The sequence below is a fragment of the Electrona antarctica genome (genome assembly GCF_951216825.1).
Source record: "Electrona antarctica genome assembly, chromosome: 6".
Lineage (NCBI taxonomy): Eukaryota > Metazoa > Chordata > Actinopteri > Myctophiformes > Myctophidae > Electrona > Electrona antarctica.
This window is the reverse complement of record NC_136811.1, coordinates 30,353,749-30,380,000: the sequence shown is the minus strand read 5'-3', so window position 1 is coordinate 30,380,000 and position 26,252 is coordinate 30,353,749. Positions and strand designations below refer to the sequence as shown.

Here is a 26,252-nt window from a genome sequence, read left to right as displayed (position 1 = left end):
AAAAAAACAGTTTTTTTTAATATATCAAGACAAGGAGGTAGAATCTTGTTGGTTATCATGATCCCATGCAATCCCCTGTGAGCTGCCAGATTGTTAGTATTGCCACAGTCAGGTACAGGGGTGTGTTGTGAATGTTGTGTGCTGCGTTGCAGAAGGATGTGTGACAGCAGTGCTTGGTCATGACGTAGACAATGGTGTTGGAGAAGAACTCCACTGTGGTCTCCGTCCCACACTCCTCTTCCTTTACACAGCCCAGTGTCTTGACATCCAGGCCATCCGCTAGGGAGACAGCAATGCACAATAAATGGTAAATGGTGCATTTATATAGCGCCTTTATCCAAGGCGCTTTACAGAGATTGTGCATTACATTCACCCATTCACACACACATTCATACACCGATGGCAGCGGAAACCATGCAAGGCACCAACCAGCACATCGGGAGCAATTAGGGGTTCAGTGTCTTGCTCAAGAACAATTCGACAGTAACTCTGGGGGAGCCCGGGTTCGAACTGGCAACCTTACGGTTACCATCCAGCCTCTCTACCCCTGAGCCACTGCCAATTATCACAGATTATGTCAGACCAAAGTATAATACACTTACTGTAGCATGATGAATCGTGATTAATTTATTTTCATGTTTTATACTCTTGGAACATTTTACTTTATTAATTTATAAACAAGACACAAAAACAGTACAAATGTCTTGGCCTGCACCCAACAATGTAACGCACACACAAGCAAATTTACAACACACCTGCTTTTCCTCTGCCAGTGTAACACTTCTCCCCAGTACTGCAGTTAGTGGTGGTGGTATAACAAGCATCCCAAAAGCCCAGGTCACAGCGGAAACACTCTAGCAGCCTTGTCTCCTCCTTATTCTCCAGCTGATCTATCTGCTCCTCTTCCTCACCTGACAAACACAGAGACCTTTTACTCTATTGAGTTTTTAGTGTGACAAAAGAAGGTGGTGGCTTGTTGATGGATAGATCTAACTAAACTAATGAGGAATATCCCTAAATATGTATTTTGCTTATAATTCATGAACTATGTGTACAAGCTGTGGCTTTGGATGAGTATGTTATAAAATGATGGCCAAATATTTGGACAGCAACAAATTAGGGGAACAAAATCTGCTACAGTTGTACATTCCAGTCACATCTTAAAGCTCTGTCCTAGGGACATAATGATAGCTTGGAAACTTGGTTACTCATTTATCAACCCCAGCCACTTTCAAGTGCTTAGATCCAAACTGTGGAGTCTCTGTGAAATATCTGGGTTTGAGGCTAATTCCCTATGGACACTATTAAATGCAAAAAGAGAAAAGAATAAAAGCATGGAAATGTATGAAAAGAGATGTTCAGAGATGTTTCAGACATCTAGAAGGCATACACTGCACACATCAGCATCACAACTTTATTTTAAAATGTAATAGATAAGCGTGTTATAAATAATTTGGACATGTTGAAATGAGTGTTTCAAAATTGTCTGGAGTTTTCCTCCAACTGTTCATAAAGTTACATTTGAACTTAATCATGATTCATGAGTAGCATAACCACTACGGCCAGTGTACATTATTCAATTTTTCACATTCACAAATATAACATATGCACTCAAAACAGTAAAGAACATTGTGCTTTTGAAACCCATTGTGAAAGAATTCAGTTTTGGAGTCAGAACTGCATTCTGTTAAACAGTTAGCTTTGTTGTTGCTGGGCCACCGGTTCCTGCGAGACTAGTTTGAGAAGCTCAGAGTGCTTATCCCCTCTCATCCTGTTAGCTGAAGCTAGCTCAGGCAAACTACTGTAATAGGACCAGAGTAGGACGCTGGTGTAGCTATAACTACACTGCCACAACTAAATGTTGGAATAAGGAAATCTTTACAGTGTTGTTGACCTCTACTAATTGTATTAAGTTTTATTACATGAAACATTTCTGTCTCTGTGTCAATGTCATTTACATAAAAACTGGAAAATGAACAAAGTACAAATCATTACAAAAATTACATGAAACATTTAATTAAATGTATTCAGCTTACTACAAAACCTAAAGAGGAATCCTGCTGAGTCTCCCGAGGTGGACAAGTGCCAGCCATCTGTATGTAAACAGTGGTGTTCCTACTCTGGATGCTGTTCTCAGGAATCTAATGTACAGTTTTATGATGAGGTTGAATGAATTGACCATGCCTAAGAAGAGCAGCATCTGGTACTCTTCCTGTTTCTGGAAACACTGAAATAAAGATTGATTGATTGACTCCAGACAGTCAAATCCCCTTTCTTATAGTTTTATGAATGATAGAAGACTAACTTTATCAAAGATATGGACCATGACATTGAATAGGCCCTTGAGTTTAATGTTTTGTTCATGTTGACTATCAAAGGTTTAATTAATGAATCCAATCCCTTGCCCAAAATCTATATATATTTTTTGCATAAGCTATAAGTTATAGCATAATGGTGCTTGTATAAGGGAACCATTCCTTTTTCTTAATGTTGAAATTTGAAGAATAAAATATTATGCTATAAAACTTTGACTTCAGAAGAGGGGTTACAGACAGGAAACATAATTGTTAGGTAGGTTTATAGCTCAAAATAATAGATGTGAAAGGAACAGATTGTCTTACCTTTAGTTTGTGTAAGCATTAAGATGGCAAAGACACACAAGATGAATCTGTTCATTTCAGAACAATGTTCCTTGCAACATGCAAAGTCTTAGAAAGAGAAAAGGGCTTAGGAGGTGTAGGACTGACCACAATTGGATTAGTCAGTAATTCACCCTTAATATTTTCTAGACCAATGGTTGTCAAACTGTGGGGCATGAGTGTGTCACAGCATAGGGTGAGGTGGGTCTTTTGTATGTACATAGAGAGAAATAAATGCAAGTATGTATTGTTTATGCTCGACAGAATTGTATAACAAGCTATGTTTAATTTGGTTTAAAAATACAATTTCATCCACTATTTGTGACAGATATTTACGGCACTTTGTAAACTGAATGTAAAATATATAAAATATATATATTATATATATATAAAAGGGGAACACTGTACTTGAACAGTACACAAACAATATACAAATAGAAATGTTAATTATCTCACATTTGTGACACGGCAATGAGAATTTAGTGCTTAATTACGGCAAACAATAATTGGTGGATCCTGAGACAAAAGTACCTCCAGGTGGATCACAGCATTAAAACGTTTATCTAGACCAATCACAACTGTTCGATGGGAGGCTAGTGTGTTATAAGTATATTTGAGTTACCGGTAATTATGGGAGTGGAGGGTGTCTTTGATTGACAATTGGAGCATTGCTCCTAGGGTATCCGGAGAACTCGCCAGTTTACCAACTCGCCACGATTTAATGCATTTTAGTTTTACTTCACCTTCATTTAAATTGCATTGAATTGAGAGAGAGAGAGGGGATAGTTGTTTAGAGTTAACATTAGAGAAAGTAGGAATGCTAAAAGGTTACACCAAAGTACCGAAACAAGGTAATTCATTAGTAAACAATTCCTAAAATTGGTATTCACATACTCACCTTTTTATCATCTAGCTGGCCATTTAATTGCACTATAACTATAACATCTGTGAGTTTGACATACTACAGTAACTACACGGATGAATACAGAATGTCAGATGAAGACATTTATGAAGAATTTTCGCCGCGGCGACTTGGTAAACTGGCGAGTTATCCGGTATTCTTTCCTAAATATTAATAGCCGATTTTTGCTTTTTAGTCCACCTATTTTCTTTTTAAGGAGTGTGTGTTCCAGTTGAGAACCCATTAATAGAAACATGAGTAGAAACAGTTGTCCATCTACTAATATTTATTTTATTCATGGAGGCATCATCAGTCAAACCGACTGAAATGATGACTCTGTTGTGATCCAATGGATGGATGGATCAAATAACATTATAGCTGGGATCAGCTTGGGTGAGTTTGAGTTATTCGAGTCTTTTGAACCACAATTTACAAATGTTTATCTTTCAAGCTCCTCTCTCCTTATGAGGAACTGTGTGACCACACGTGTCCTCGGTCAGCAATGGGTTAAGCAGCTTATTCCCCTCCCTGTACTCAAATTGATATGTATCTAAATAATCAGCCTCACAACACTCACAAAGGGGGCAGAGGATGGTCAGTCCACCACACACACACACACACACACACACACACACACACACACACACACACACACACACACACACACACACACACACACACACACACACACACACACACACACACACAAATACAGTACACATGAATCAGAATGATCTCTTCGGGAGTTCTTGGATCATCTTGCATTTGTATGTGTATAAAGATTCATATGAGAGTTTAGGGTCAGAGTCAGGGACAGATAACACATCTGGAATTTAATCTGATGTTAACATCGGATTACAATTTGACAACTAAACAAAAACAGTATGCAGATTTACAATGGCATAACCATCACAACAGATCTCTCTCCTTCATCCTACAACTGACATATCAGCTGACATCTATCGATGTAAGCATATCTTTGCGTATAAGAGTGCTCATTGTGTGTCTGAGAGGGAAGTGCTGTCGGAGTGATATGTGTGATTGTGGCTTGCAGATTGTTGCAATCTTCAGTCTCAGTCCTCATCTGGATGGCAGAAACCCAGCATGGGCCCGAACAGAGGAAATGCTCTGCAGTTCTAAAATACCTATAAAAGCCCTCAGTCTGATCCTCAGCGTAATTAGCGGCTGGAGGAGAATGCTCAGGATAATTAAAAATCCCACCCTGCCTCACCCACCCTCTCTTTAATTTGTCTGCATGCTGGCCCTGTGGAAACTAAGTTTTTACTCAACATTATATTCCTGAATCTAAATGAGAAAGTGGATCATTATAGCAGTGAACCTTGCTTATTTTGTTGTTGTTGTTTTGTGCCGTTCTGCAGAGCGCATGAAAGTTCAGGCTGCTCCGAAGCGCTTCACATTTGAATAAAGCGTAGGAATCAGATGATGAAGAGATGAAAGGTCAGAACAGTGGGTGAGTGAGCCTCCAGTAACAGGACTCAGAGGACCGTATGTGAGCGCTCAGCCGTGTCAGGAATAACTCCTAACTACCACCGCTGTTCTTGTTGTTTTCTACCCGGCCTCTACACCACAAAGTTTGCAATTCTTCAACATCTAGCCTAAACAGACTCCTGAGAATGACAAAGCTGTGCGGACAGAAAAAGGTTGGATTACAATTAAAAACAGCTTGAGTCTGCATTCGCATGTGCACGGAATACCAAACGATATTTATACTAATTGGTGCATGTGGGTGTTGACTGTGTGAGTGGATTGAGTCCTTATGTGCTCATTTTATACAGAAAAGCTATTTTCTCAGATTAATAAATGTGAGATTATATAAACGCTCATTGGAGACTTTAATCTGGGTTGTCCTCTAATGAAGCTCTGTTCCCTACAAAAAGAAAACCCCTGGGACAAAATCTATGTGTGTGTGTGTGTGTGTGTGTGTGTGTGTGTGTGTGTGTGTGTGTGTGTGTGTGTGTGTGTGTGTGTGTGTGTGTGTGTGTGCGTGCGTGCATGCGTGCGTGCATGCGTGCATGCGTGCGTGCTGCGTGCGTGTGTTTGTGAACATGACTGTGGTAGTGGGAGTGAATGAGTGACTGTGTGTGTCCATCTCCCAATATGGCACCAAACCAACTTTTTGCAATCCTCCTCAAGGACCAAATACGGTCAAACTCTGACTTTGGGGATTTGGGGAGAGTAAAGACAACAAGCTGGCAAGCTGACATCAAACAGCATAGTTTTAACTCCACCAAGCCTGGGTGGGCGTAAAGGAAGCACCACTCACCACTGCACCACTCTAAAGCATTAAGCATACAAGTCAAGACATTCAGCCCATTTTAACCACTTAAACCCTTGGTTGACCGGAGTCCCTCAGAGCTCTATTAGTGATGTTCTGCTGGTAGAGCTGCTATTTTCTGCGAAGGATTTCCACAACACGGATGGTGGGGTTTTAATGAAAGGTCACCAATAATATTATGAGGAACATCTTGAGCATCCATGTGTGTATTTACTTTGATTAGAAAGAATAGAAAGACGTAACAGTTTAAAGGCCTGTGGTTGATGTGTTATTGTCCATCATGGGGGGGGAAGCCGGTCCTTATGTTAAATGGTATCTCGCTGGAGTTGCAGGAGTCAGAGTATGCCGAGGATGGAGAGGGGGAGGGGCAGTGGGAGGGGGGATAGCAAGAGGTTGGCTCCTGATGGTGCAGAACTCGAGTAAGTTGTGATGATCCCCCCTCCCCCTCCTCCACCTTCCCCTCTGACCCCGGTCCTTCCCTCCCTCCCAGAGCCTCTCCATTCTCAGGCAACGGCAGCGTTTCCCATGGGCCACGCTGGCCATCTGGGGAGCTGTTATTGATGTTGCGTCTATTCCGGGGAGACAGAGGAGGAACCCGGTTGTTGTTGGAGAGCGAGCGTGCGTGGGAGGAAATGCTGCAGGATCCCTGCTCCATATCCACAGACTCGCGGCGGTCCTGACAGCTATCGCCGTGCTGTTCGGAATCCTCCCAGCCGTTGTCCGGCTTCAGGTCCTCAAGATCATCGGACTCCACCAGCCTGAGCAGCTCACGGTCTCGGTTCTCATAGAGGAGAGTGGCGGCACAGATGAAGACGAACAGGCCGACGCCCATGACAACGGGCCCGGCCAGTTTCATTCGGTCAGCGTGAGAGCTGCCGCGGCCACCCACGGGTCGGGGTGCGGAGATCACGTAGCCGGCCACCGCTACAGACATCCCTACCAGCACCACACCAACCCCCAGCAGAAGCCACACCCCCGGAGCAGAGTGGAGGTGTAGCCTGGTCTGAAGAATCCTCTCTTTCCTTTTGCGGCACCAGCATGTTGGGGGACAGGCTGACTGTGCTTGTGACTGGGATGAGTGGGAGTGGGTGGGGCTATAGACAGGACTGACCGTTCCACTGGACCCCGCTGCTGTCATCCTGCAGCTTCACACTAGAGGGGATTGGAGAGCAAAAGATGAAGGGTTAATGAAGCTCCATATATGGTTGTCACGCTCCATATATGGTTGTCAGTCCATCACACCTCGTGACACGCTCCATATATGGTTGTCAGTCCGTCACGCCTCGTGACACGCTCCATATATGGCTGTGTCCATATATGAAGATCACGATACTGACACATCAAACCCTGGATAGCCATACATGGACAAGACTGGATCATCACCTAGATCTGCATAGCCGGCCAGCAACTCCACATCTGACCTCAAACCTCAAACCCTTAGATCTCCATTTATGGAGCTGACCTGTTCTGACATTCCATAAGCTGATCCTTCCCCACCCGTCCTTCCTCTTCGATGTCTCCCGTTTTGACTGATACCTGTCCATTCAAACTCTAGGCGAGCCCGCTCCAAAGTTATTAGCGCAGCCGCGCTCGGCAGCCTGCAAAAACTAGAGTTCTCAACAGGCCCGAAAAGTAAGGCCCGGCCCTACCTGGGCCCTATAACTGGGCTGGCCCGAGGCCCCGCCTGGCCTTACTAATTAGCACACATTTTACGCCCCACCCGGCCCGAAAACGTCAATTAAAACAACAAAAAGTCCATATATGGGCATTCCCAGACCTGTACGGGTGTCTTACTGGTAGAAATACGTATATTATAGAAATAATAATAATAATCTCAGACCATATGAATTCACTTCTGATCTGACCACAATTATGATAACAGAGCTAATTACATTTCTATTCCCCATGGAAAGAATGGTTAATACAAAGAAAACAAGAGCTATAGGCCTATTTATGACTGACACCCTTTGGGAAGATACATTCTGTCAATGAGAAAAGGAATACAGGCATAGCACAGATTATGTCCTGCCAAAACCCAAATTAGAGCTTGGTAGAAGAAAAGAGTATTCTCTTATCAGGCTTGTCAAAGGTGGAATAAACTACCATACCACTATAATGGCTACTAATTGATTTAAAAACATATATATAAAGTGAATGTATGTGCAACAATAGACATATAGGCTAGTTAATGATGATTATAGTGCATTGTATGGCTTCAATACAGGGCACGATTACTATATTCATTTGATATTATTTTGTATGCTGCATAATGGATTTATGTGGATTTTAAGTGGTAACTTGTATTAACTTGTTTATTTTTGTTTGTATCTATGAAAGTGCATATGTTTAACTGACTGGAAAAACACAAACTCCTTTTAAGTTGATGAGGCAAGTTGCTAAACTGACTAGCCAATCTTGATCACGTTTTCATCCTGCTACGCTGGAATGAACTAAACGCCAACATTATCATATCTTATCATCATTATCATTATCTTCTTGACACGTATTATTGTACTGCAGTTTACCATCTTGTGTGTATTCTAGTCAGAAAGGAATGCGCTACGCATAGTAGCTTACAATCATAAAGTTGATGAACAGTACTCACGCCTTCATTCGTACGTCCATCCGTCGTAGATCGTCCGCATTATTGCCAAAATAAATATTTGAATAAATAAAAATGAGTTCCATGGACGAATCATTTGTAAAATAGTAGGCTACGGCGGTATCTTTATATTCTCTCCCAATTAGAGTTGTATTAGTGAGGAGTTTCCCATAATTTCCCTGGCTGCTGATGTTTTCATCCAGTGGTTCTTCAGCCAGTGTACACAGCACGCTGCTGATCTGCACTCGTCTCTCTCTCTCTCTCTCTCTCTCTCGTCTGGATTGTTGTGTTCACTGTGTTGCATGCGTGCACGTGGTTTAAGGGTCGTGGGAATGAACGGAGTCCAGTCCCACGATGAGCCCAGTTATTATTAGTCTGTACAGAACTTTTGACGGAGGGTGGTCATGAGAGTGGCAGATACATCTGACAAATAAAATATGAAGAAATTACATTCAAAGCCCCAAACTGTAGCCTACAATATTGCTCGCATCTATCCTATTTAATATTTCTAAATGTGCAAATGTCAAGAGCAATGAAAGTTGTGTGGAGACTTTCCTGGGAATTTGAGGATGTAAAACTATTTGCAAGTTACAGGTCTGAGGTAATGAATAATGATCACATGATAAACTAGAAAAAGTGCCCCTCGGGGCACAGGTCTCCACTCCACCTATGGTCCAGGCCAGGTCAGGTTGTGGCCTCCTGGTGGCGCTATAGGCCAATGTGAAAAGGGTGCCATTTGTTCTTACACCATGGCAATTGGATGATTTGAGGCATTTTGTTCAAAAAATGTGTTTTGCAAAAACCCACCTGTTGGTGGCGCTATAACAGGCCAATGTGAAAAGGGTGGGATATATTCCTCAGCCTAGTAGGAAAGTCTGTGAAAGATTTCACGTAAATTGCACGCTGCGTTCATAATTTGAGGCTTTTTGTTTCAAAAGGGCCAATCCTGCAAACTTTGAAAGCCAATGTTAGCCAATTAGGATGGAATATGAAATATCGGACAGATCCATCTTGAACACATGACTATAGAGATAGTGTGTAACGATTTGCTGGATTTTGGGGCAGAATCTGGAGGCGCAATATAAAAAAAATATTTTTCAAAAGTCGGCCTCCTGGTGGCGCTATAACAGGCCGTTCTGGAAATTTTGGGGCAGAGGTTCATCGTTGGCATCCAGGGAGTGTGTGCAAAATTTGGCATCGACCGGGTTAACGGTGCCGGAGATTAGCTGTTCACAGACGGACGGACACACAGGACACACGGACGGACGGACGGAGTGCAAAACATACTCTCTCCCCATGCCTTCGGCCTGGTGGAGACAAACATACTCTCTCTCCATGCCTTCGGCCTGGTGGAGACAACAAACTGTGATGTCAGGAATAGTGTTGTGACATTTCTGAGGCCAGGTCAGGACAACAGTTAGTGTGCAACTCATTTATTTTGTTCAGTCACACATTGCAGCAAACAGCTTCAGTAACCAAGCCAAAGTTGCATAGGCTACCATTTACCCCTTAAATTAAAATAGATAAATAATAGCCGTTTGAGTATAAACAATTTAATGTACACATCCCAACTGAATTGCATGAAGCGTTACGATTGAAATTGAGTATCGTGTATTTCACATAATCTTTACAAATTGTCCTGCTGCTCAAAGCATTTATTTGCATATTTTCTACTGGGGTTGCCATGACTGTCAGCAGCCTTATACTATTTACACTCTAAATGCCAGAGGTCAATTAGATCAAACAGGAAACAAAAATCAAATAGTAATGAAAACAACTAAATTCATATATATATATATATATATATATATATATATATATATATATATTACATTCAAATAGTTGCCTTTCCACAAAAGCAAACGTATAGAAAAAACTAAAAACTTAATTTTGTCTATCTAGCCTTGCTTGCAATACTTGTTATTAACCATTAGCCCTTCCAAATCGATCACAAAATAATCTTGTGATGGAAAATGCAAGACAAGAAGATACTCATTTCATGGGTACACTCACTCAATCTCTCTCCTTAGGAGCTAACCTTAAAAACCCATGCCCTGGACATGGAGAGCAGCCCAATGTCTCCATCTAGAGCAGTGGTTTTTAACCACTGGTCCAGGGACCACCAGTGGTCCTTAAAGGGGCATTCCACTCATTTTCAACATTTTACTATGTCATTAATATACCTTAGAGCTGTTGTGTGAAAATAATAAAAAACGTCCCCCCCATTCTGTGTTTCCTAGAACTGGAGATCTGAATTTTTTTTTCTTGCAGCTCTAATGACATAGTAAAATGTTGAAAATGAGTGGAATGCCCCTTTAAGGGGTTTCCAGGTGGTCCCCAGCTAAATTATGGAGAGTTGGTAACCATATAGGGGTCCATTCCCCTATAGATCTTTAACTCTTGAGAGCGTAAAATGAAACGACCCGTACAGGTCCATTTGGTTTCATTTTTCGCTCTCAAGAGTTAAATTATTGTTAAACATCTGCATTACTTAATTTCTAGAAGTCTACACAATTAGAGAATGTAGAAGAATTGTAATTTTGATCAATGTTTGCCTGTTGTCTCTCCTAATGGTACTACATCAATACAGCATGGAATTGTGGACAAAATCTCCTTAACCAACGACAACAAGATAATCTACGTTTTGGGTCTGAGTCATCAAATGGTATAGGCTCGAATGCCCAATAAATAATGGGTCTTGACATGAAGTGTTGAAATTGAAAACCACTGATCTACAGGAGAAGCAAATAGTGATTCCACTCTAGTTGTTCAATACTCAGTACTCTGCTCAAGTCTGTTTTTGCATGTATTAAAAAAAGATGATTGTTTCAAATAAAAGCAACAAATCACACACTTCGCTTGTTCTGTGAGCTCTGGGTTTAAGCACCTTTTCAAGATGATTCAAATAAAACGAGAAATGCAGCAGAGCAATGACATTAAATCCAATACACAAACTGTACATCATTAAGAAGCCTTAAAGGTGCCTGCAGTTACGTTCATTGTCATTCAGAAAACGAATACAATATAAATTAAGAATCCTTATAGTACAACGTAAAACTCTCCCTCAGGGCGACAAGTGCTGTCCATCACGGAGAAAGCCATTTGGACGAGATGGGTGAAATCTGCAGTAGTCCGCTTCCACTCATTCTTGGCTGTCTCTACCTGAACTGTAACAGATCTTTGAATCTTTATCCTTTGCCCAAGAGTGTCGATGAAGGGAAGTTAACTTAAACTTAAAAGTTTAAGTTATAACTTAAGAGTAAGCAATTCCACCCAGAGGCGAGTCCTACTCTTCATCTGCGTTCTTCAGCATGAGGATAGAGTTGTAGATCTTCAGAGCAGGACCTAGTTTGATTGACAGAATCTTAACAATGTCTGCTTGAGTAAGAAGCAAGAAGGCCTCGCCATCGATTTGCTGTTAAGAGATGCAGAGAAAGTGGTTAAGCTCCATGCCATTGGCCAACAACATAACTCAAACATTTTGTGCCAAAGCCACACCAATGGGTAAGTCAAAATGTTAAGGCACAGCTGTGTTCATAATGTAATAGCAGATCTACATCTGCTATCTGTAATAGCAGATGCAACACATGAGGTTCATGTATAGATCCACAATTTGTCATATTTTTTAAATAAAACAAATATTAATAACTTGTATATATTGCATTAATAATGTGTGGTTGTCACAAAGTCCGAAGGTACATCTGAAATTGTCTCATGGCACACCGTGAGTAAGTTAAGTAAGAGCAGCTGGAGAATTCAAATAAAGCTGTCTGCCGTATGTATTTGTGATGAACTACTTACCTCTGTTCTAAATGTTGCAGCATGCTCTTTGCAACCTGGGAGTCCTTTGACAAAACTGGCCACCTGAGCAACACATAAACAGGACATGTTATGCACATGGATGGAGCGTATGTTTTGTCTTTCTTTTTAAATAAATGAGCTTGCATGCGTCTAACCTCTTCTGCACTCCAGGTTGCCACTCGTTTGGCAGTAAGACCCAAGACCTCGGGGAGAAGCTGACAATGTTTGTCCCAGCAGAGAGCCACCCTCTGGGGCGGTGAGGCAGATATACCAGGGGAGAAAACAGATTCATGGAGAGCTTGCTGAAGGGAGATAGCATCTGGAGAGGCTGAGAGAGGAGAGGAGGGAGAGGAGAGAAGACAGCTTTGATGCATTTGCATGTGTCACTGTCACATTATGCCATTCTTCTTTGCCTCTGTCTCACCTACAAACAAACATGCATGCATTGCACATGTGTGTGTGTGTGTACACAATAGAATACACCAGCACACACACACACACACACACACACACACACACACACACACACACACACACACACACACACACACACATACCTTTACCATCTCCAATCTCTTCTTTAACATAGTGCATTTTGAGATACTTAGGAACTGGTGCAGACCTGCAATAACCATAAAAGAAATGTTAGAGGTTCGTCTTTTGAAGACTTTACAGTCTCTGTCATTTCAGCATTCCACAGGAGTGATGTCCAAGGAACTAGTTACCGCTTTGGTCTGACTCCATTCTGGCTTTGCTCGCTGACACCACCTTGTGGTTCAGGCTGGCTGTTGCGTCCAGAACGCTCTCCTTCAACCACCGCAGGTTTCCTAGCAACACTGAAAACAGAGTTGCATACATTAAACACCAGTAGAACATCTCTTGGGGATTGTTGCTGGTTTTAAAAGACAGTTGCACAATGTGAAGGGTAGAGTGTTGTTGCAAGTTACAAGCACGCTCCACCTGTTGTTTTGGGAGCTGTCATCAGCTGTTTCAGGCAGCTCTGGTGGGGTGGGGGTGGGGGGGTGTGTCATGGCTGGGTTAGTGTGGGAGTCAGGACGTCGGCCGCGGGGATGTCCGCTCAGGACTGGAGGTCTTTCTCCACTGAGACGGTCTGGCACCAAGCCTTCCTTGTTCAAGTTCAACTCAGAGTATGGACAGCTCACCTGACTGCACACACAAACACACAGGCACGCACGCACATACACATTTCTGACTATCAAATATTTAGAGAAAGGTGCTTTAATCTTGTGTTTGTGAGGAAAAGAAAAGACCAGACAAGTGCGTTACTAACGTATAGTGGGTTCCATAGCGTGGTCCTCTGATGTGGCCGACCCCATTGCATCCTGGGGTAGGACAGCCTTGTCCTGGAGGTACGGGCGTGTCCGTGGAGCCTATAAGATGCACATTCATCAGGGATACTTAATACAACTGAAACATGATGAGATGAACTGCCACTGCCATTTTGACTGAATTATACAATACGTTCTTGTCCTCCTAAATCATCGAGGAGCTAAGCAGAGGCAGCAACAGTGCTGACTCACAATTAATTCAGATATAAGATGTCCATCTTGAAGATGACTTTGTCAACTAAAGCCTAATTTGTACTTCGTTATACGATGGTGTCGCTCTGTCACTAGCCAACACGGTCCAATCAACAAGCTCACAATGCGTCATGAGCTTTTAGATCAGCTCGTTGTAAGCGACACAGCCGCACGACATGGTATAAATCAGGCTGTACATTGTAGGTTTTCTTCTTCTTCTTTTTTTTTAATAAAAGCCTCCTGTTGAAAAATAACTATGTAACAGAAAATAATGATACAACAGTATTGTATGATGTAAACAGATGTATTACGTGGTGCACCCGGACCGCTTTGTGCGTGGCACCAAGGTCCTCTTTATAAGTGACACCTACGCAGTATTGTCTAGATTTACGCTGAGGAAGGCCTCTGGGCCGAAACGTCCACACTGTTGTTGTTTGGATACAACGCGAGTGCTGGTATTCATTTCTACAGTCTGTACATTGCAGGCTGCCACAAAACAGATGGCGAGACGATGTGTGTGTGTGTGTGTGTGTGTGTGTGTGTATGTGAATGAGGCGTGCAAGTATGAGTGTGTATCACACCGTTGGGGTACTGTAGCGGATGTCCAGTCTTCTGACACCAGCCCACAGGGTGCAGATCAGGACAGTCAGTGTCCACCCAGTAGTCATACTCTGCATCCCATCCATCAAAGTGAATCTACATCACAAGAAGGGACCAACCATGAAACCATGACCACAAAGTCATCAAACAAAACAGTCGGCATGCTTCTCTAGAAAGACGCCATTTGTACCTTCAGCCGGTGGTCCTCTGTGTCGACTATAGTTGTCACGCGGATAAGCATTGGATTCCTCTTATCGACGGCTTCCAGCTTCATCCCAAACTGGAAGCCATGAGGAGGCCGCTGGAACAAAACAACACATAATAGCGAGCAGGGTGAGAGGTTAGTGTGAGCTGCTACTCATACGTCAGTAGGCCTTTTATATCAATTAATCAATTAACTAATTAATGAATGCATCGTGAAGTGTTGTGTGCTTGTAGATCTACTAATTTCATTATTATTATTTTGAATCTTGTTGCCTAAAATGACATGCCCAATATAGGGATACATTCTTCATTTCTTTATTTGATTAAAAAAAATCACTAATCGATTATTTTTTATAATCGATTAAATACATTTGTGACAGTGACAGTTGAGTTTTGGGGGATATCGGCCAACATGGCCAGTGGACAAAACCTTCTGGCCCTATGAGTGCTGTAACAGAACATGCATGCCATCTTAATGTAGGAGTACGAGTGTCTCACCGGTTTGAAAGCCCGTGCGGGGGCAGCTTGTGTCCCAGTCTCTTCAAGGTATTTCTCCCAGGAGAAGCTCTTGGGATGTTTATATTCTGAGGTGCGGAAACACACAACAAGCCTGTCAGTCATTTAACCACGTTGAACATGCTGTCCTACATGGGGTGTGGAATTGTAGTTGATTTTTAGAAGAAAAATTAGGCACTGTGATGCGATGTGTTTAGAGATATTTGCACAGAATGTAGAAAAAATATAGTGATGGGGTGGATGTAAGGGGATATTACCTGTGTCTATAGAACAGGGTCAGTTAATGGGTCAAAGGTCTGAAGACAACAAACACTTCAACCTAAGTCTTGAACAGCACCGTCTACAGTCAATATTAGCCTTTCACACACTGGAGTAAACCGGTAGTATATTGTAGTTTTAACTGTTATTTAACACAATGAATTACTTTCAATTGTTCACAATATCCAAAAAAGTATTTTGTATTGTATTCATTCAGGTAATACAGCATGCCACAAAAACATATTCAAATGTTCGTACGTGTCCTACCAGCTGGGGTGGTGAGGGTTAGTTCCGCCTCCTCACAGAATCCCACAGGATGAATGTATGGACTGCTGGGATCACACCTGAACACAAATTATCACATTATTACAGTTCGTTTCAAAGCAATCTGATTGGTTGAAACGGCTTCTAGCCGTGGATCAAACCAGCACCATTCACCACCTAATCAAAACAAAGAATTCAGCTGTTCTGTTTTCCCAGAGCGCTAGCAAACTCGGTGGCTAGGCTAGCTAGTTTCGTGGGACATTTGTGGTCGTAGTGAGAGAAAAAAATCAGCGATTTTCTTAGTTTTAAGGGTAACTGTTGTATAATTGCAATATTACACTCGAGGGTGTGGTTTAACGTGATTATTGCCACTTCAGTGATGCTTGCGGAACCCTCTCGTGTAATATTGCTTAAGTGAACACCAGGCATCAGTGTTAAGTTATCCATTTGTTCTCCACTGTGTGAGCTCCAAACGTTCTACTGGGGAGCTATAACAAAGAGCTAATTTGGGAAGGCACGATATTTCCATTTCAATCTCATGCAATACCTCTAGATCCCGACCACAGGACCTACATTAAATTAGCCACTTGTCTTAAACCCTCGATTCTCAGTAAAACTGACCTGAGCTACTATTGTACTTTTTGTACTATTGTACTTTTTCTGTCTACACCAAATGTGTTCATCAGAAATAGCAAATCTACAGAAGTTAAATTGAATCATTTAATTAAATGTATTACCGTAATTAAATTATTAATTCAATTTAATTCAATGTATTTATTCAGATTTTAGAAGGGTCTCAATAGAAGAGCGGGGAGACTACGGTGTAACTATTGTGTTAACATACTCTATCACACTGGTTCGTGGGTCACAGACACATTTTGATGGGTTCCTTTTTTTCCCTCCCTACATATAGTTATTATTTCAGAACATAAAAAAGGTGATTTCATGAAGGAAAGAAAAATCTACGAAATTCCATAAATTAGTAAAATAGCCAATCTACAAGCTCACAACACGGTACGCAGCGACGCGTCATGCACTTGTAGATCTGCTATTTTCACTAGTTTGGGTCCTGGGCAAACATCTAATCTCTTTTTTGGGTCTTGAACTAAAACGTTTTGGAACCACTGCTCTATCATACAGTTTTATCATCATACAGTTTTATCATATCATACCTTTTATTGATTCACACAAAAAGTACGTTATGGGTTGCAACTTTAAAATAACACTCAGGATTTGACTCTGTATTCCTTTCAGACGCTGCATGGACATTCAGCCTCAGTCTAACAGCACAGCGCTACAGTGTGTGTGTGTGTGGCTATTGTCCAACCAACACCCACACCTTCACAGTTCCTACCAATAATCATATGTGTCTTCCCAGTTGTCGAAGTGAATGAGGAGTCGGTTGTCAACGACACCAGCAATGGTTGCTACGCAGATCAAGGACGGGTTCTTTCTGTCTACAGCCTCCAGCTTCATTCCCGCACGGAAACCAGATGGAGTCACAGACTAGAAAGCATGCACGCGCACGCGCACACGCACACGCACACACACACACACACACACACACACACACACACACACACACACACACACACACAATAGAAATTTTTTTTTTCCTTTGTTTTGTTTTTTCTTCATTATAAAAAGAAAGGATTATTATTATTTTTTTCTCCCATAGACCACCTGCAGGCCTAATTAGCCGTTCGCTAAGTCCCACCCAACTCCGTTCTTGGCCAATACCACGTTAGCGACGTTTACTAAGTAAGGATCCTGGTCAAGCTTTCAATGCTGGTCAAAATGGTTAAGCAGAGTCAATAAATATATTTGCTGTAGCACGTGTAGGCCTCAGAAAGAGGGTTTTCTTACCTTGTTATGAGCAAACTAGTCCATTCCATGAATTATTTCATTTTTGTGCAGTTTAATAGTAAATATTAGAAATAAAAATAGGCTCTCATAGACTTCCATTGTAACGGGGAAACAGCTCTCAAAGTCACTCTTTTAGCACATAAGCGATCACAACAAAAGCTGATTCTGACAGGAGTCAGGAAAACTCATGTGGTTTTATTTTTAATAAAAAATGTCAACGTTGTCTTGTTTTAACTAGTTTGTGTAGAAAGAAGATCCTGCCTAGTTTAGTAAAAAACGATCTGATTGGTCCAAATCTGTACACACTCTTGATGTGCATTATTGGAATGCCATGGATACGTATTTACGTATTTGATGTCGTCCGCCTGTCGCTGAAAAACATACACAATGGACGTGTTTGAGGGAGACACTTTAAAAGACACTTTAGGAGAAATGTCTGGGACTGCTCGTCTGCGAGGCTGCACTGCAGCTGGGTGCACTGCAGCTGGGTGCACAGCGCGGCGACTTGTTTACAAACGAAACCTCGCAAGATGTTCCCGAGTTGGGAACACCGTGGTACTGCTTCTCCGACCAAAATAGTTACTTTATGAATCTATCAAAAGACGAAAATAAAACGGCATGAGTTTTCCTGATGTCATAAACTGTCAGAATCAGCTTTTGTTGTGATCGCTTATGTGCTAAAAGAGTGACTTTGACAGCTGTTTCCCGTTACAATGGAAGTCAATGAGAGCCTATTTTTATTTCTAATATTTACTATTAAACTGCACAACGGAGCGAAAGAATTCATGGAATGGACTAGTTTGCTCATAACAAGGTAAGAAAACAAACCCTCTTTCTGAGGTCCACACATGCTACAGCAAATATATTTATTGACTCTGCTTAACCATTTTGACCAGCATTGAAAGCTTGACCAGGATCCTTACTTAGTAACCGTCGCTAACGTGGTATTGGCCAAGAACGGGCTTGGGTGGGGCTAATTATGCCATGGACCACTAGTAGTCCCTGGACCATTGGTTGAGAAACAGTATTGACATGGAATGTGTTTCTGTTGCCACGGAAACACAGGCCCAGCATGAAACCATGATATCACAGTATATATATATATATATATATATATATATATATATATGTGTGGGCGTACAATGAAGAGAAGTGCACTAGCATTAGCACATTAACGCAAGAAGAAGAATCTAATTAGTGCCTATCCAAGAAATCATTGGATTCGAGTTATTGACTAGCTCCACTCGTCCCTTCGTAAACCAGCTACCAACATACATTACAGTCCTTTTAAGGCCCAAGGTTCTCCATCTGACTTAGCCCCTATACCCACCCAAGACAACAGTGGTCCCCAGGTTGATTCTTAGTCAGGGTGGGGTCCCTGTTTTAGACCAAGTGCTTGACAGTACTTACTCTGTTTGTTTACATTTCTGTCTAATAAAGTATTCAATCAAACAATCAATATGGACTCACCGTGTTGAGGCTTTTGAAGAGATGTTTGGGAGCCAAGTGTCCTCTGCAGTTCTTCACATACATGCTCCAGTTAAATTCCCCATCCTTACAACCTGCGCGTGCGACACACACACACACACACCACACACACACACACACACACACACACACACACACACACACCACACACACACACACACACACACACACACACACACACACACACACACACACACACACACACACACACACACACACACACACACACACACACACACACACACACACACACACACACACACACACACACACACACACACACATTTTCAATGTAATGGGTCATACATTTTATGAGTACTACTTCAACGACGCTTTGCATCCCAGGAACCCAGGAACCCCGGAGGGTGACATGATTGCGTCCTTTCTCAATTTAGTGAGTCTAAAGGTGACTCCACACCAAGCAAACTTGTTCAGACTAGTCAAAGACTACTTAAAACTATCAGATTGCGACAGACTAGCATTTTCACAAAACCAGTCGCCCGACGAAACATTATTTTTCCCCATGCAAATTGCAAAAAGCAACAAAACAAAAAAGCAGCCTGCAGCACATTTTGCAGTGTTGCCATTTCTGCTTATTATAAGTGACTTTGGGCTAGTTTTCCTGTAACAGTATATTACTCTCCGTTGCTTTAGTAAGTGTAGTTGCTTATTTGGGCTTGCTTTCATGATTCTTTTTGAAAATAGCGGATGTAATAGGGCTCAAGTGGTGAAACTGGTTGCTTCTTTTGGGCTTGTTTTCATAGACCTGGTCGCTTGTTTCACTCACAGAATCTGCCAAGTTAGCTTGTCACCAAACTGGAGCCTCTGCAATGCATCCCACACCCACACCCACAACAAAACAAAACACACAACATTTTATATTTTCACTAGCTTTGCTTTGTAGTTGATCAATTGGAATATGAATTGAGAGTTGACATTGAGAATAATTATGTTATCTAGTTCACACTGTACGAGTAGTCAGGACTAAAACATGAGGAGTCAGACGAGCAGACAGTAGAGAACCACTCTACAGTGGAGTATTTACCCCCTTATCACTACAACGTGGTCGGCTAGCGAATCTGTGCAATGTGGAGTTGGCTTTAGGATGCAAGATGCAGCCTATTTGCATTATCGTTCTATAGATGCAAAATACCTTTAGGCAGCAGTAGTTTGTGTCCCATCTTCTCACACCAACCAGCCGGCTTCACATCCCACGAATCAGCGTTGACCCAAAAGTCATAGCACTCTGGGTAGCCATCGAAGTGGAGCCTTATCCTGTAGCCTTGGATCTGCACGACACGATGCCAAGACAGGAGAAGACATGGTAAAATCCTCAGTGTAAGGCATGTACAAATGTGGTCCAATTGTAAACTCTCAGAGCACATGTTCTTACCTCTGCCACAGTGAGTACACAGAACAGAGAGGGGTGACAGGGGTCTAATCCTTCAAGCTTCATTCCCACTTTGAAGCTGTTCCTGCTCTGAGGAAAGGACTGGTGCTACATCGCACACACACACACACACACACACACACACACACACACACACACACACACACACACACACACACACACACACACACACACACACACACACACACACACACACACACACACACACACACACACACACACACACACACACACACACACACACACACACACACACACACACACACACACACACACACACACACACACACACACACACATTATATTGTGTATACATTTGGAAACACATTTCCAAATGTATAACCCTGAATGTGTGCGTAGTTTTGGGCAGAACTACCTCTTTGAAAAGCTTAACAGGGGCAGCTATGGCTCGTTCCTCTTCTAGGTAGGCAGGCCAGCTCCACGCTCGCTTCTTATTGGGTGGGGCAGTTACTGGAGATGAGTCAAAAACAAGATCTTCTATGAGTGAGGGTGTTTATCATTTTCAAGTATTCCACGACAATTATCACAGTTTTTAGAAAGCGCAGGTGAACACCCACCACAAACTATATCTGATAACCCTATATGCCTTATATGTTCTGCTTGATTGGTTCAGTTTGAGTTAGCTCAGTAAGATTCTGAAAACACAGCTCCCTCATTTTAAATATACACCTACATTGGCGTGCAAAATAATGAGATAGCTTATCCAGAATAAAACTTTATCTAGGATTTGACCACTTATCTACAAAATGTGTGTAAACATTTAACATTGTGGCACGTTTTCCTTTTGTAACCGAGTTAGTTTGGTTGCATTTGTACACTCTCTGAGTTGAATTGACCACTTAAACCCTATATACTTAGCTGCCTGCCACCTCCTTTTTTCCCTGTACACCAAATATCTTAAAAATAGAAAACAGCATTGTGACATACCAAGCTTGGCCATTTTGGCAGCTCTTCTGCCTTTGGAAGCTTTTGTCTTTTCCTGTGAACGAAAAGAACAACCAAATTACAACTTTTTTTTAAGGAATAGCCTCGTAAAGATATATTAGGTTACATTTTTATACTCAATACAAATGGATAAGTGAGCAGAGGATTTTACTATGTACATGCTTGGTTTTGATTCATAGTCAGAAAGCAGAGAGGCGTTAATGATATAAAGAACTCCCTCAATTTGTATAAAACATGAATATTTTCATACGTACATCTGAGTAATTACAATGTAGCTATACTGAAATGATCCTGTAAACCGGTAAAATTACAGGACTCTGCACCGTCTGCAGGCTTGTGTACTGTGGTGAACTGCACAGTGATGGTACATTTTGAAAAAGATTGTATTATTCGTCCTCACCTCTTCTTCTTCCTCTCCTCTGTTTTCTTCTTCCTCTTCACCAGAATCCATGTAGATCTTCCTCTTTTTACGCACTCGTTTACCAAGCTTCTCACTCTCCACTGCATGACTTTCCTTGGGCTCCCCTGGAGAAGACCTGCAGAAGTAATGCAATACTGGTGTTAAGCTAGGGCTGGGAGATATGACTACAAATTAATTATAATATAATATTTCAAACTTTTGCCTCGATTAAGATTAGTGAAAGATATATATATTTTACAAATAGTGAAAATAGCAGATCCATAAGCTCACACTGTGTCGTAAGCTCACGCATCGCAATGTGACACCATGTACATTGTACAGAAAATCTACTGATTAGTAGATTATATTATTAGGTTCTTAGCTTGCTTATGATTCTTGATGGCTATGTCTATGTATTTGATGTATTACCTACAATACGTGGTTAAGTGGTTAATCAGACTAATCGATTCAGTCAATTATAAAAAATATCAATTTATATTATATTATATTATATTATATTATATTATATTATATTATATTATATTATATTATATTATATAAATAATAAATTACCGGTATATATATTATATCATCAATATTTGTTGATATATAAGGGAAAATAAATCTGCTTCTCGATTATTTGCTTAACCTAAATGAGCAATATTAAGTCGGTTATTGGTTTTAAATATCGATTTCAATATATCTTGGGTTAATTGCCCAGCCCTATGTCCAACCTCAAGAGAGCACGGCATTGCAGCACAAAAACAGCATGAATACAGAGACGGAGGATGTGAGTTCTACCTGCCACTGGAAGGCTGGGCACAGATGGAGCTGCAGAATTTGCCCTGCAGTAGGGTATCTCGAGGAACGTGGCCACCACAGGCCCTACAGCTTGCCATCTCTGCATTGGCATTCATGTCTGCACTGGAGCCCACCTCAATGCTGGGTCCAACCTCCACACTAGGACCCTCCATACTGGGACCCTCCTCAAGGGATAGTAGCACAGGACGAGGGGGCGCTGCAGAACAGAGTAAACACAATGTACTTTGTTATACAACAAATGCCCAAAATATCAATATAATCTACAAACTCACAATGCACCATGATGCAAATCATGCAACGTGTTGTGAGCTAAGCTTTTAGATAGCTGCTATTCACGCTATTTTCGAATGTTTTTGCCTATAATGACATGCCCAAAATATGGACGTCAGGTTGGAAGTAGTTAAAGGTCCACTTCACCACTTTTCAACCTATCTTCATATAATTGGTCTTCATTAATGGTCATGATAAAATACCACAATTGTTTTTCTACTTGACCTGTGTCTCATAACAGGGCTGTGGGAAGTTCAGAAACCCATCCACCAGTGACATCATCGTTAGGCAGATATTTTTTTAAACAAGATTCTTTTGAAAAAATACTTAAGATTTGTATTCATTGCGAGAACGATGGCTTCCATTTTCACATTGCAACTTTTCAGGAAAAGAAAGCCTGCAGTTTCTATTAGCTTGGATTCCCCATCGATGATGTCACTGGTGGACGGGTTTCTGAACTGCATTTAACATAAGCACATTCATAAATATGCTGTGCAGCATCGGTGTAAGTATTTAGTTAGTACTGTCATTGCTTTACCCTGAGAAGACCCTGGCTGGCTCTGACTGGCTGGAGCCGAAGCTTTGCCAGTCTCTGATTGGCCCTCTGGTGGAGGGGTGGGACTGTGAGACGGTGCTGGGTCCAAGGTCTCAGAAGTAGACTCTGCATCCTGCCCTTTGACCTCTGGGTCTGTGACAATCTCTAGAGTTCCAAACTCTGTCATGCGGAACTGTAAGATACAAAGGGGGGGGGGGGCATGTTTATTTGTGTGCACAAACACAGAAACATACAGTGACACAGATGCACATGAGGGGAGAGGGATTTCCTCTCACAAAAGCAATCTTCAGCATACCCTTATGTCACTGCCTGGCAGTGTGGCTATGCCATCCTTCCAATCCAGAGCCCCCATCATGTCAAAGTCTGGACCCTGAGAAGGGCCTTCACTTGGGGGAGTGTCAGTCATCACTACTCCTCTGCTCCCTGTTCTACTGACCTCCTGAAAAGACAGGGTGATAAAAGACCCAGTTACAAATGTTTTAGAACCTAGGGGTCATCTAATACAAAATCCAATGTGATTTTCTGCACCATTGGATTTACTGTGGGTGATTATTGGAGGCCGTTTTCTATTTCTCAATTAACGTGAAAAGTAATAATAAAGTAATAGACACTCTAGGAAGATTCTACCCAATCTACTGTATATTCACTTGTTTAAATTATCTCTTGCACTGTATCACCGCTAGAGGGCGACGGTGTGCTGGCTGCAGGATACACCATGCACTTCGATTTCAGACAAAACAGTCAATATTAATATTGTTTTACAGGTCAACTAACAGGCAAATGCACACACACACGGTCCCATAGGGATAAATCTCCATCAAACTCATTGACAAACACGAAGAAAGATGTGCCAACTTTAAGTTAACGACACAACTTCATCTTTTCCTTGTTTTAACAGTATCTCCTCAAATCGGCCGTTTGCCCGATCATAGACAAATGTGGTGTTTAATTGTTTATCAGTTTCAAAGCGAACGTTGTTTTCAGCACTCATTGGTCCAACTTGAAAGCATTTTAATCAAATTAACATTACGATATAACGTTTTAGTCTTGACGCATGTTCAACATTGAATTTAGGTTGCCTTTCCCGTTCTACTTGTAGTTATAATCATGTGAGAAGTAAATTGCAGTCAAAGCTATGTGATCACGATCAAGTCGGACTTCCCAGCCCGGACCTCAGTTTTTATTCTAGCCATAAATAAAGTGTATGTAAGAGCGCCCATGATTAGCATTCGTCTTATACAAAATGGCGGAGCATAGGAAGAGAGGCCACCAACACGTTTAAACTATGTAAATTACTAAAGTTACCCCTCTAAACAAATGGCACAACGCAAGTACATGTCAAACAAAGGCCAGTGTGTGTCATGTAATTTCCTGGTGGAGTGTTTTCTTTCACTCTGGTCATTTTCTTTACTTTCCCCTTGTCACGGAATGTCAGCCCAGGTTGCTGCTAGCTGCCATAAAGCTAACCGCTCCTTGCTAGCTCCGTTCACTTATATTGATGATGGCTAGACAGCTAGCGACACATAGCACTGGAGCTAAGGACAATCTGGAATCAATAAGTTTAGCGCTTAATAACAAGAAAAAAATGCATTATAATAGCCCGCCAATAGTTTGCAATAAATTAAACGTGCTCGTAATAATACTGCGTTATTGTTCCCAAATGCAATAATGTTGCTTCATTAATTTCTTCAATAGAAACTTGAAAAAACGATTTATTCTCACCGTTTTAAATCAAAGTGGAAATAGTGAGATCTATTGCGCACAAAAAAATAAACATATGTTTATCAAACGTTGCCGCTGTTAACGATAATAAATGAGTATTGCGTTCTATTATTCTTTGTAAATTATCGAACTCACCTCGTTTCTGTTTTAACTCTTATTAGAGCTGGATAGAAGGATGCGCATGCGTGTCATATGCGCTGCCTGACAACTTTGGATCTCGGAAAACTTCAGCTTCTGCTTCACTATATCGATGATGATGATCAATAGGGAAAACTTCAGCACTATCGGTCATCAATACGGAACTTAAGCACCATCGATGATTGATGAGCAATGGCTCCAAGTATAATAACGCTCAGAACCTGTAAGCATGCCGACAGTCGCTGCATGTGATGGTCAGTATTTTGGAGCGCTGTCTGCCTGTGCCTGAATGGGACTGACCGCAATAATGTCCTGACCCTGTCGTCAAGTGACAGTGCTGGGATGGTTTATTATTGTCACTGTCAAACACTGTCGCACTCTGTATGTGCACTCAAACAAACATAAACCCCAAATACAGCCCGAGGAAGACCTCCGCCGCTATGTTACTGAAGTTACAGGCCTCCGACTGCCTCATTTACGTAGTTACGACGACGGACGGTGTCGCTTGCCAACAACAATAAGAACAGATCTACAAGCGAACGCGTCGCACCGTGTCGTGCTGCGATGCCGTATAAAATGACCGTGCTGCAGTTGCCAACCAATAATGTCCCGAATGTGCTTTCCCTTCCTTCATAGCATAAGCCTACAAAACCCAAGTGTACTGTTGCCTCTTATATAATATTAAAAGGCCGACACATCTGCGGACAGATCCTTCACATTATAACATAACAATTATCACATTAGCCCTTTCAGTAGAATATAGCTTTCCAGACAAGAGAATAGCGGCACCGATTTAACAACGCGTTAAACTTCGACTTCGTTGACTTTGAACTAATTGATCGACCAGGCTAAGTTTAAGTTATTGTGTTGTGTATAAGTGTATAATGATGTTCAGTTTGACCAAGTCTCACTACTATAACCATTTATTCTTCCATTACAGGGTGGGGCTAAATTTCTTTCGAATAATCAAAACTACGCACCCGCACACATA

At 41.6% G+C, this 26,252-nt stretch overlaps 3 protein-coding genes across 7 annotated transcripts; all 3 read right to left on the bottom strand.

Annotated features, from left to right (window-relative positions):
* Nucleotides 1-16: 16 nt before the first annotated feature.
* On the bottom strand, nucleotides 17-2,849 carry LOC306924738 (uncharacterized protein). Its single transcript, XM_079503369.1, has 3 exons — nucleotides 2,622-2,849; nucleotides 756-911; nucleotides 17-279 (listed from the first exon to the last, which is right to left on the bottom strand). Exons 1-3 carry the CDS (start codon nucleotides 2,674-2,676, stop codon nucleotides 56-58), a joined length of 435 nt encoding a protein of 144 aa, XP_079359495.1. The 5' UTR covers nucleotides 2,677-2,849; the 3' UTR covers nucleotides 17-55.
* A 1,506-nt stretch (nucleotides 2,850-4,355) lies between these two features.
* LOC306924801 (uncharacterized protein) lies at nucleotides 4,356-8,677 on the bottom strand. Its single transcript, XM_079503450.1, has 2 exons — nucleotides 8,442-8,677; nucleotides 4,356-6,988 (listed from the first exon to the last, which is right to left on the bottom strand). The coding sequence occupies exon 2, from the start codon at nucleotides 6,972-6,974 to the stop codon at nucleotides 6,105-6,107; it is 870 nt and encodes a 289-aa protein (XP_079359576.1). The 5' UTR covers nucleotides 6,975-6,988; nucleotides 8,442-8,677; the 3' UTR covers nucleotides 4,356-6,104.
* A 2,300-nt stretch (nucleotides 8,678-10,977) lies between these two features.
* On the bottom strand, nucleotides 10,978-25,864 carry l3mbtl1b (L3MBTL histone methyl-lysine binding protein 1b). Of its 5 annotated transcripts, none has more exons than XM_079503910.1 (22): nucleotides 25,124-25,228; nucleotides 23,697-23,840; nucleotides 23,384-23,573; nucleotides 22,555-22,771; nucleotides 21,754-21,889; nucleotides 21,336-21,387; nucleotides 20,764-20,858; nucleotides 20,370-20,474; nucleotides 20,130-20,265; nucleotides 18,959-19,050; nucleotides 16,977-17,128; nucleotides 15,617-15,702; nucleotides 15,083-15,168; nucleotides 14,571-14,681; nucleotides 14,362-14,476; nucleotides 13,531-13,630; nucleotides 13,200-13,406; nucleotides 12,965-13,075; nucleotides 12,797-12,861; nucleotides 12,395-12,567; nucleotides 12,240-12,302; nucleotides 10,978-11,853 (listed from the first exon to the last, which is right to left on the bottom strand). In XM_079503910.1, exons 2-22 carry the CDS (start codon nucleotides 23,805-23,807, stop codon nucleotides 11,725-11,727), a joined length of 2,532 nt encoding a protein of 843 aa, XP_079360036.1. In that variant the 5' UTR covers nucleotides 23,808-23,840; nucleotides 25,124-25,228; the 3' UTR covers nucleotides 10,978-11,724. The 5 variants fall into 5 exon arrangements, with proteins under 5 accessions (XP_079360036.1, XP_079360035.1, XP_079360038.1 ...); XM_079503909.1 differs by lacking the exon at nucleotides 25,124-25,228 and adding an exon at nucleotides 25,259-25,864 and having other exon boundaries at nucleotides 10,979-11,853; XM_079503912.1 differs by lacking the exon at nucleotides 25,124-25,228 and adding an exon at nucleotides 25,259-25,864 and having other exon boundaries at nucleotides 10,979-11,853; nucleotides 12,965-13,066.
* Between the last annotated feature and the right edge of the window lie 388 nt (nucleotides 25,865-26,252).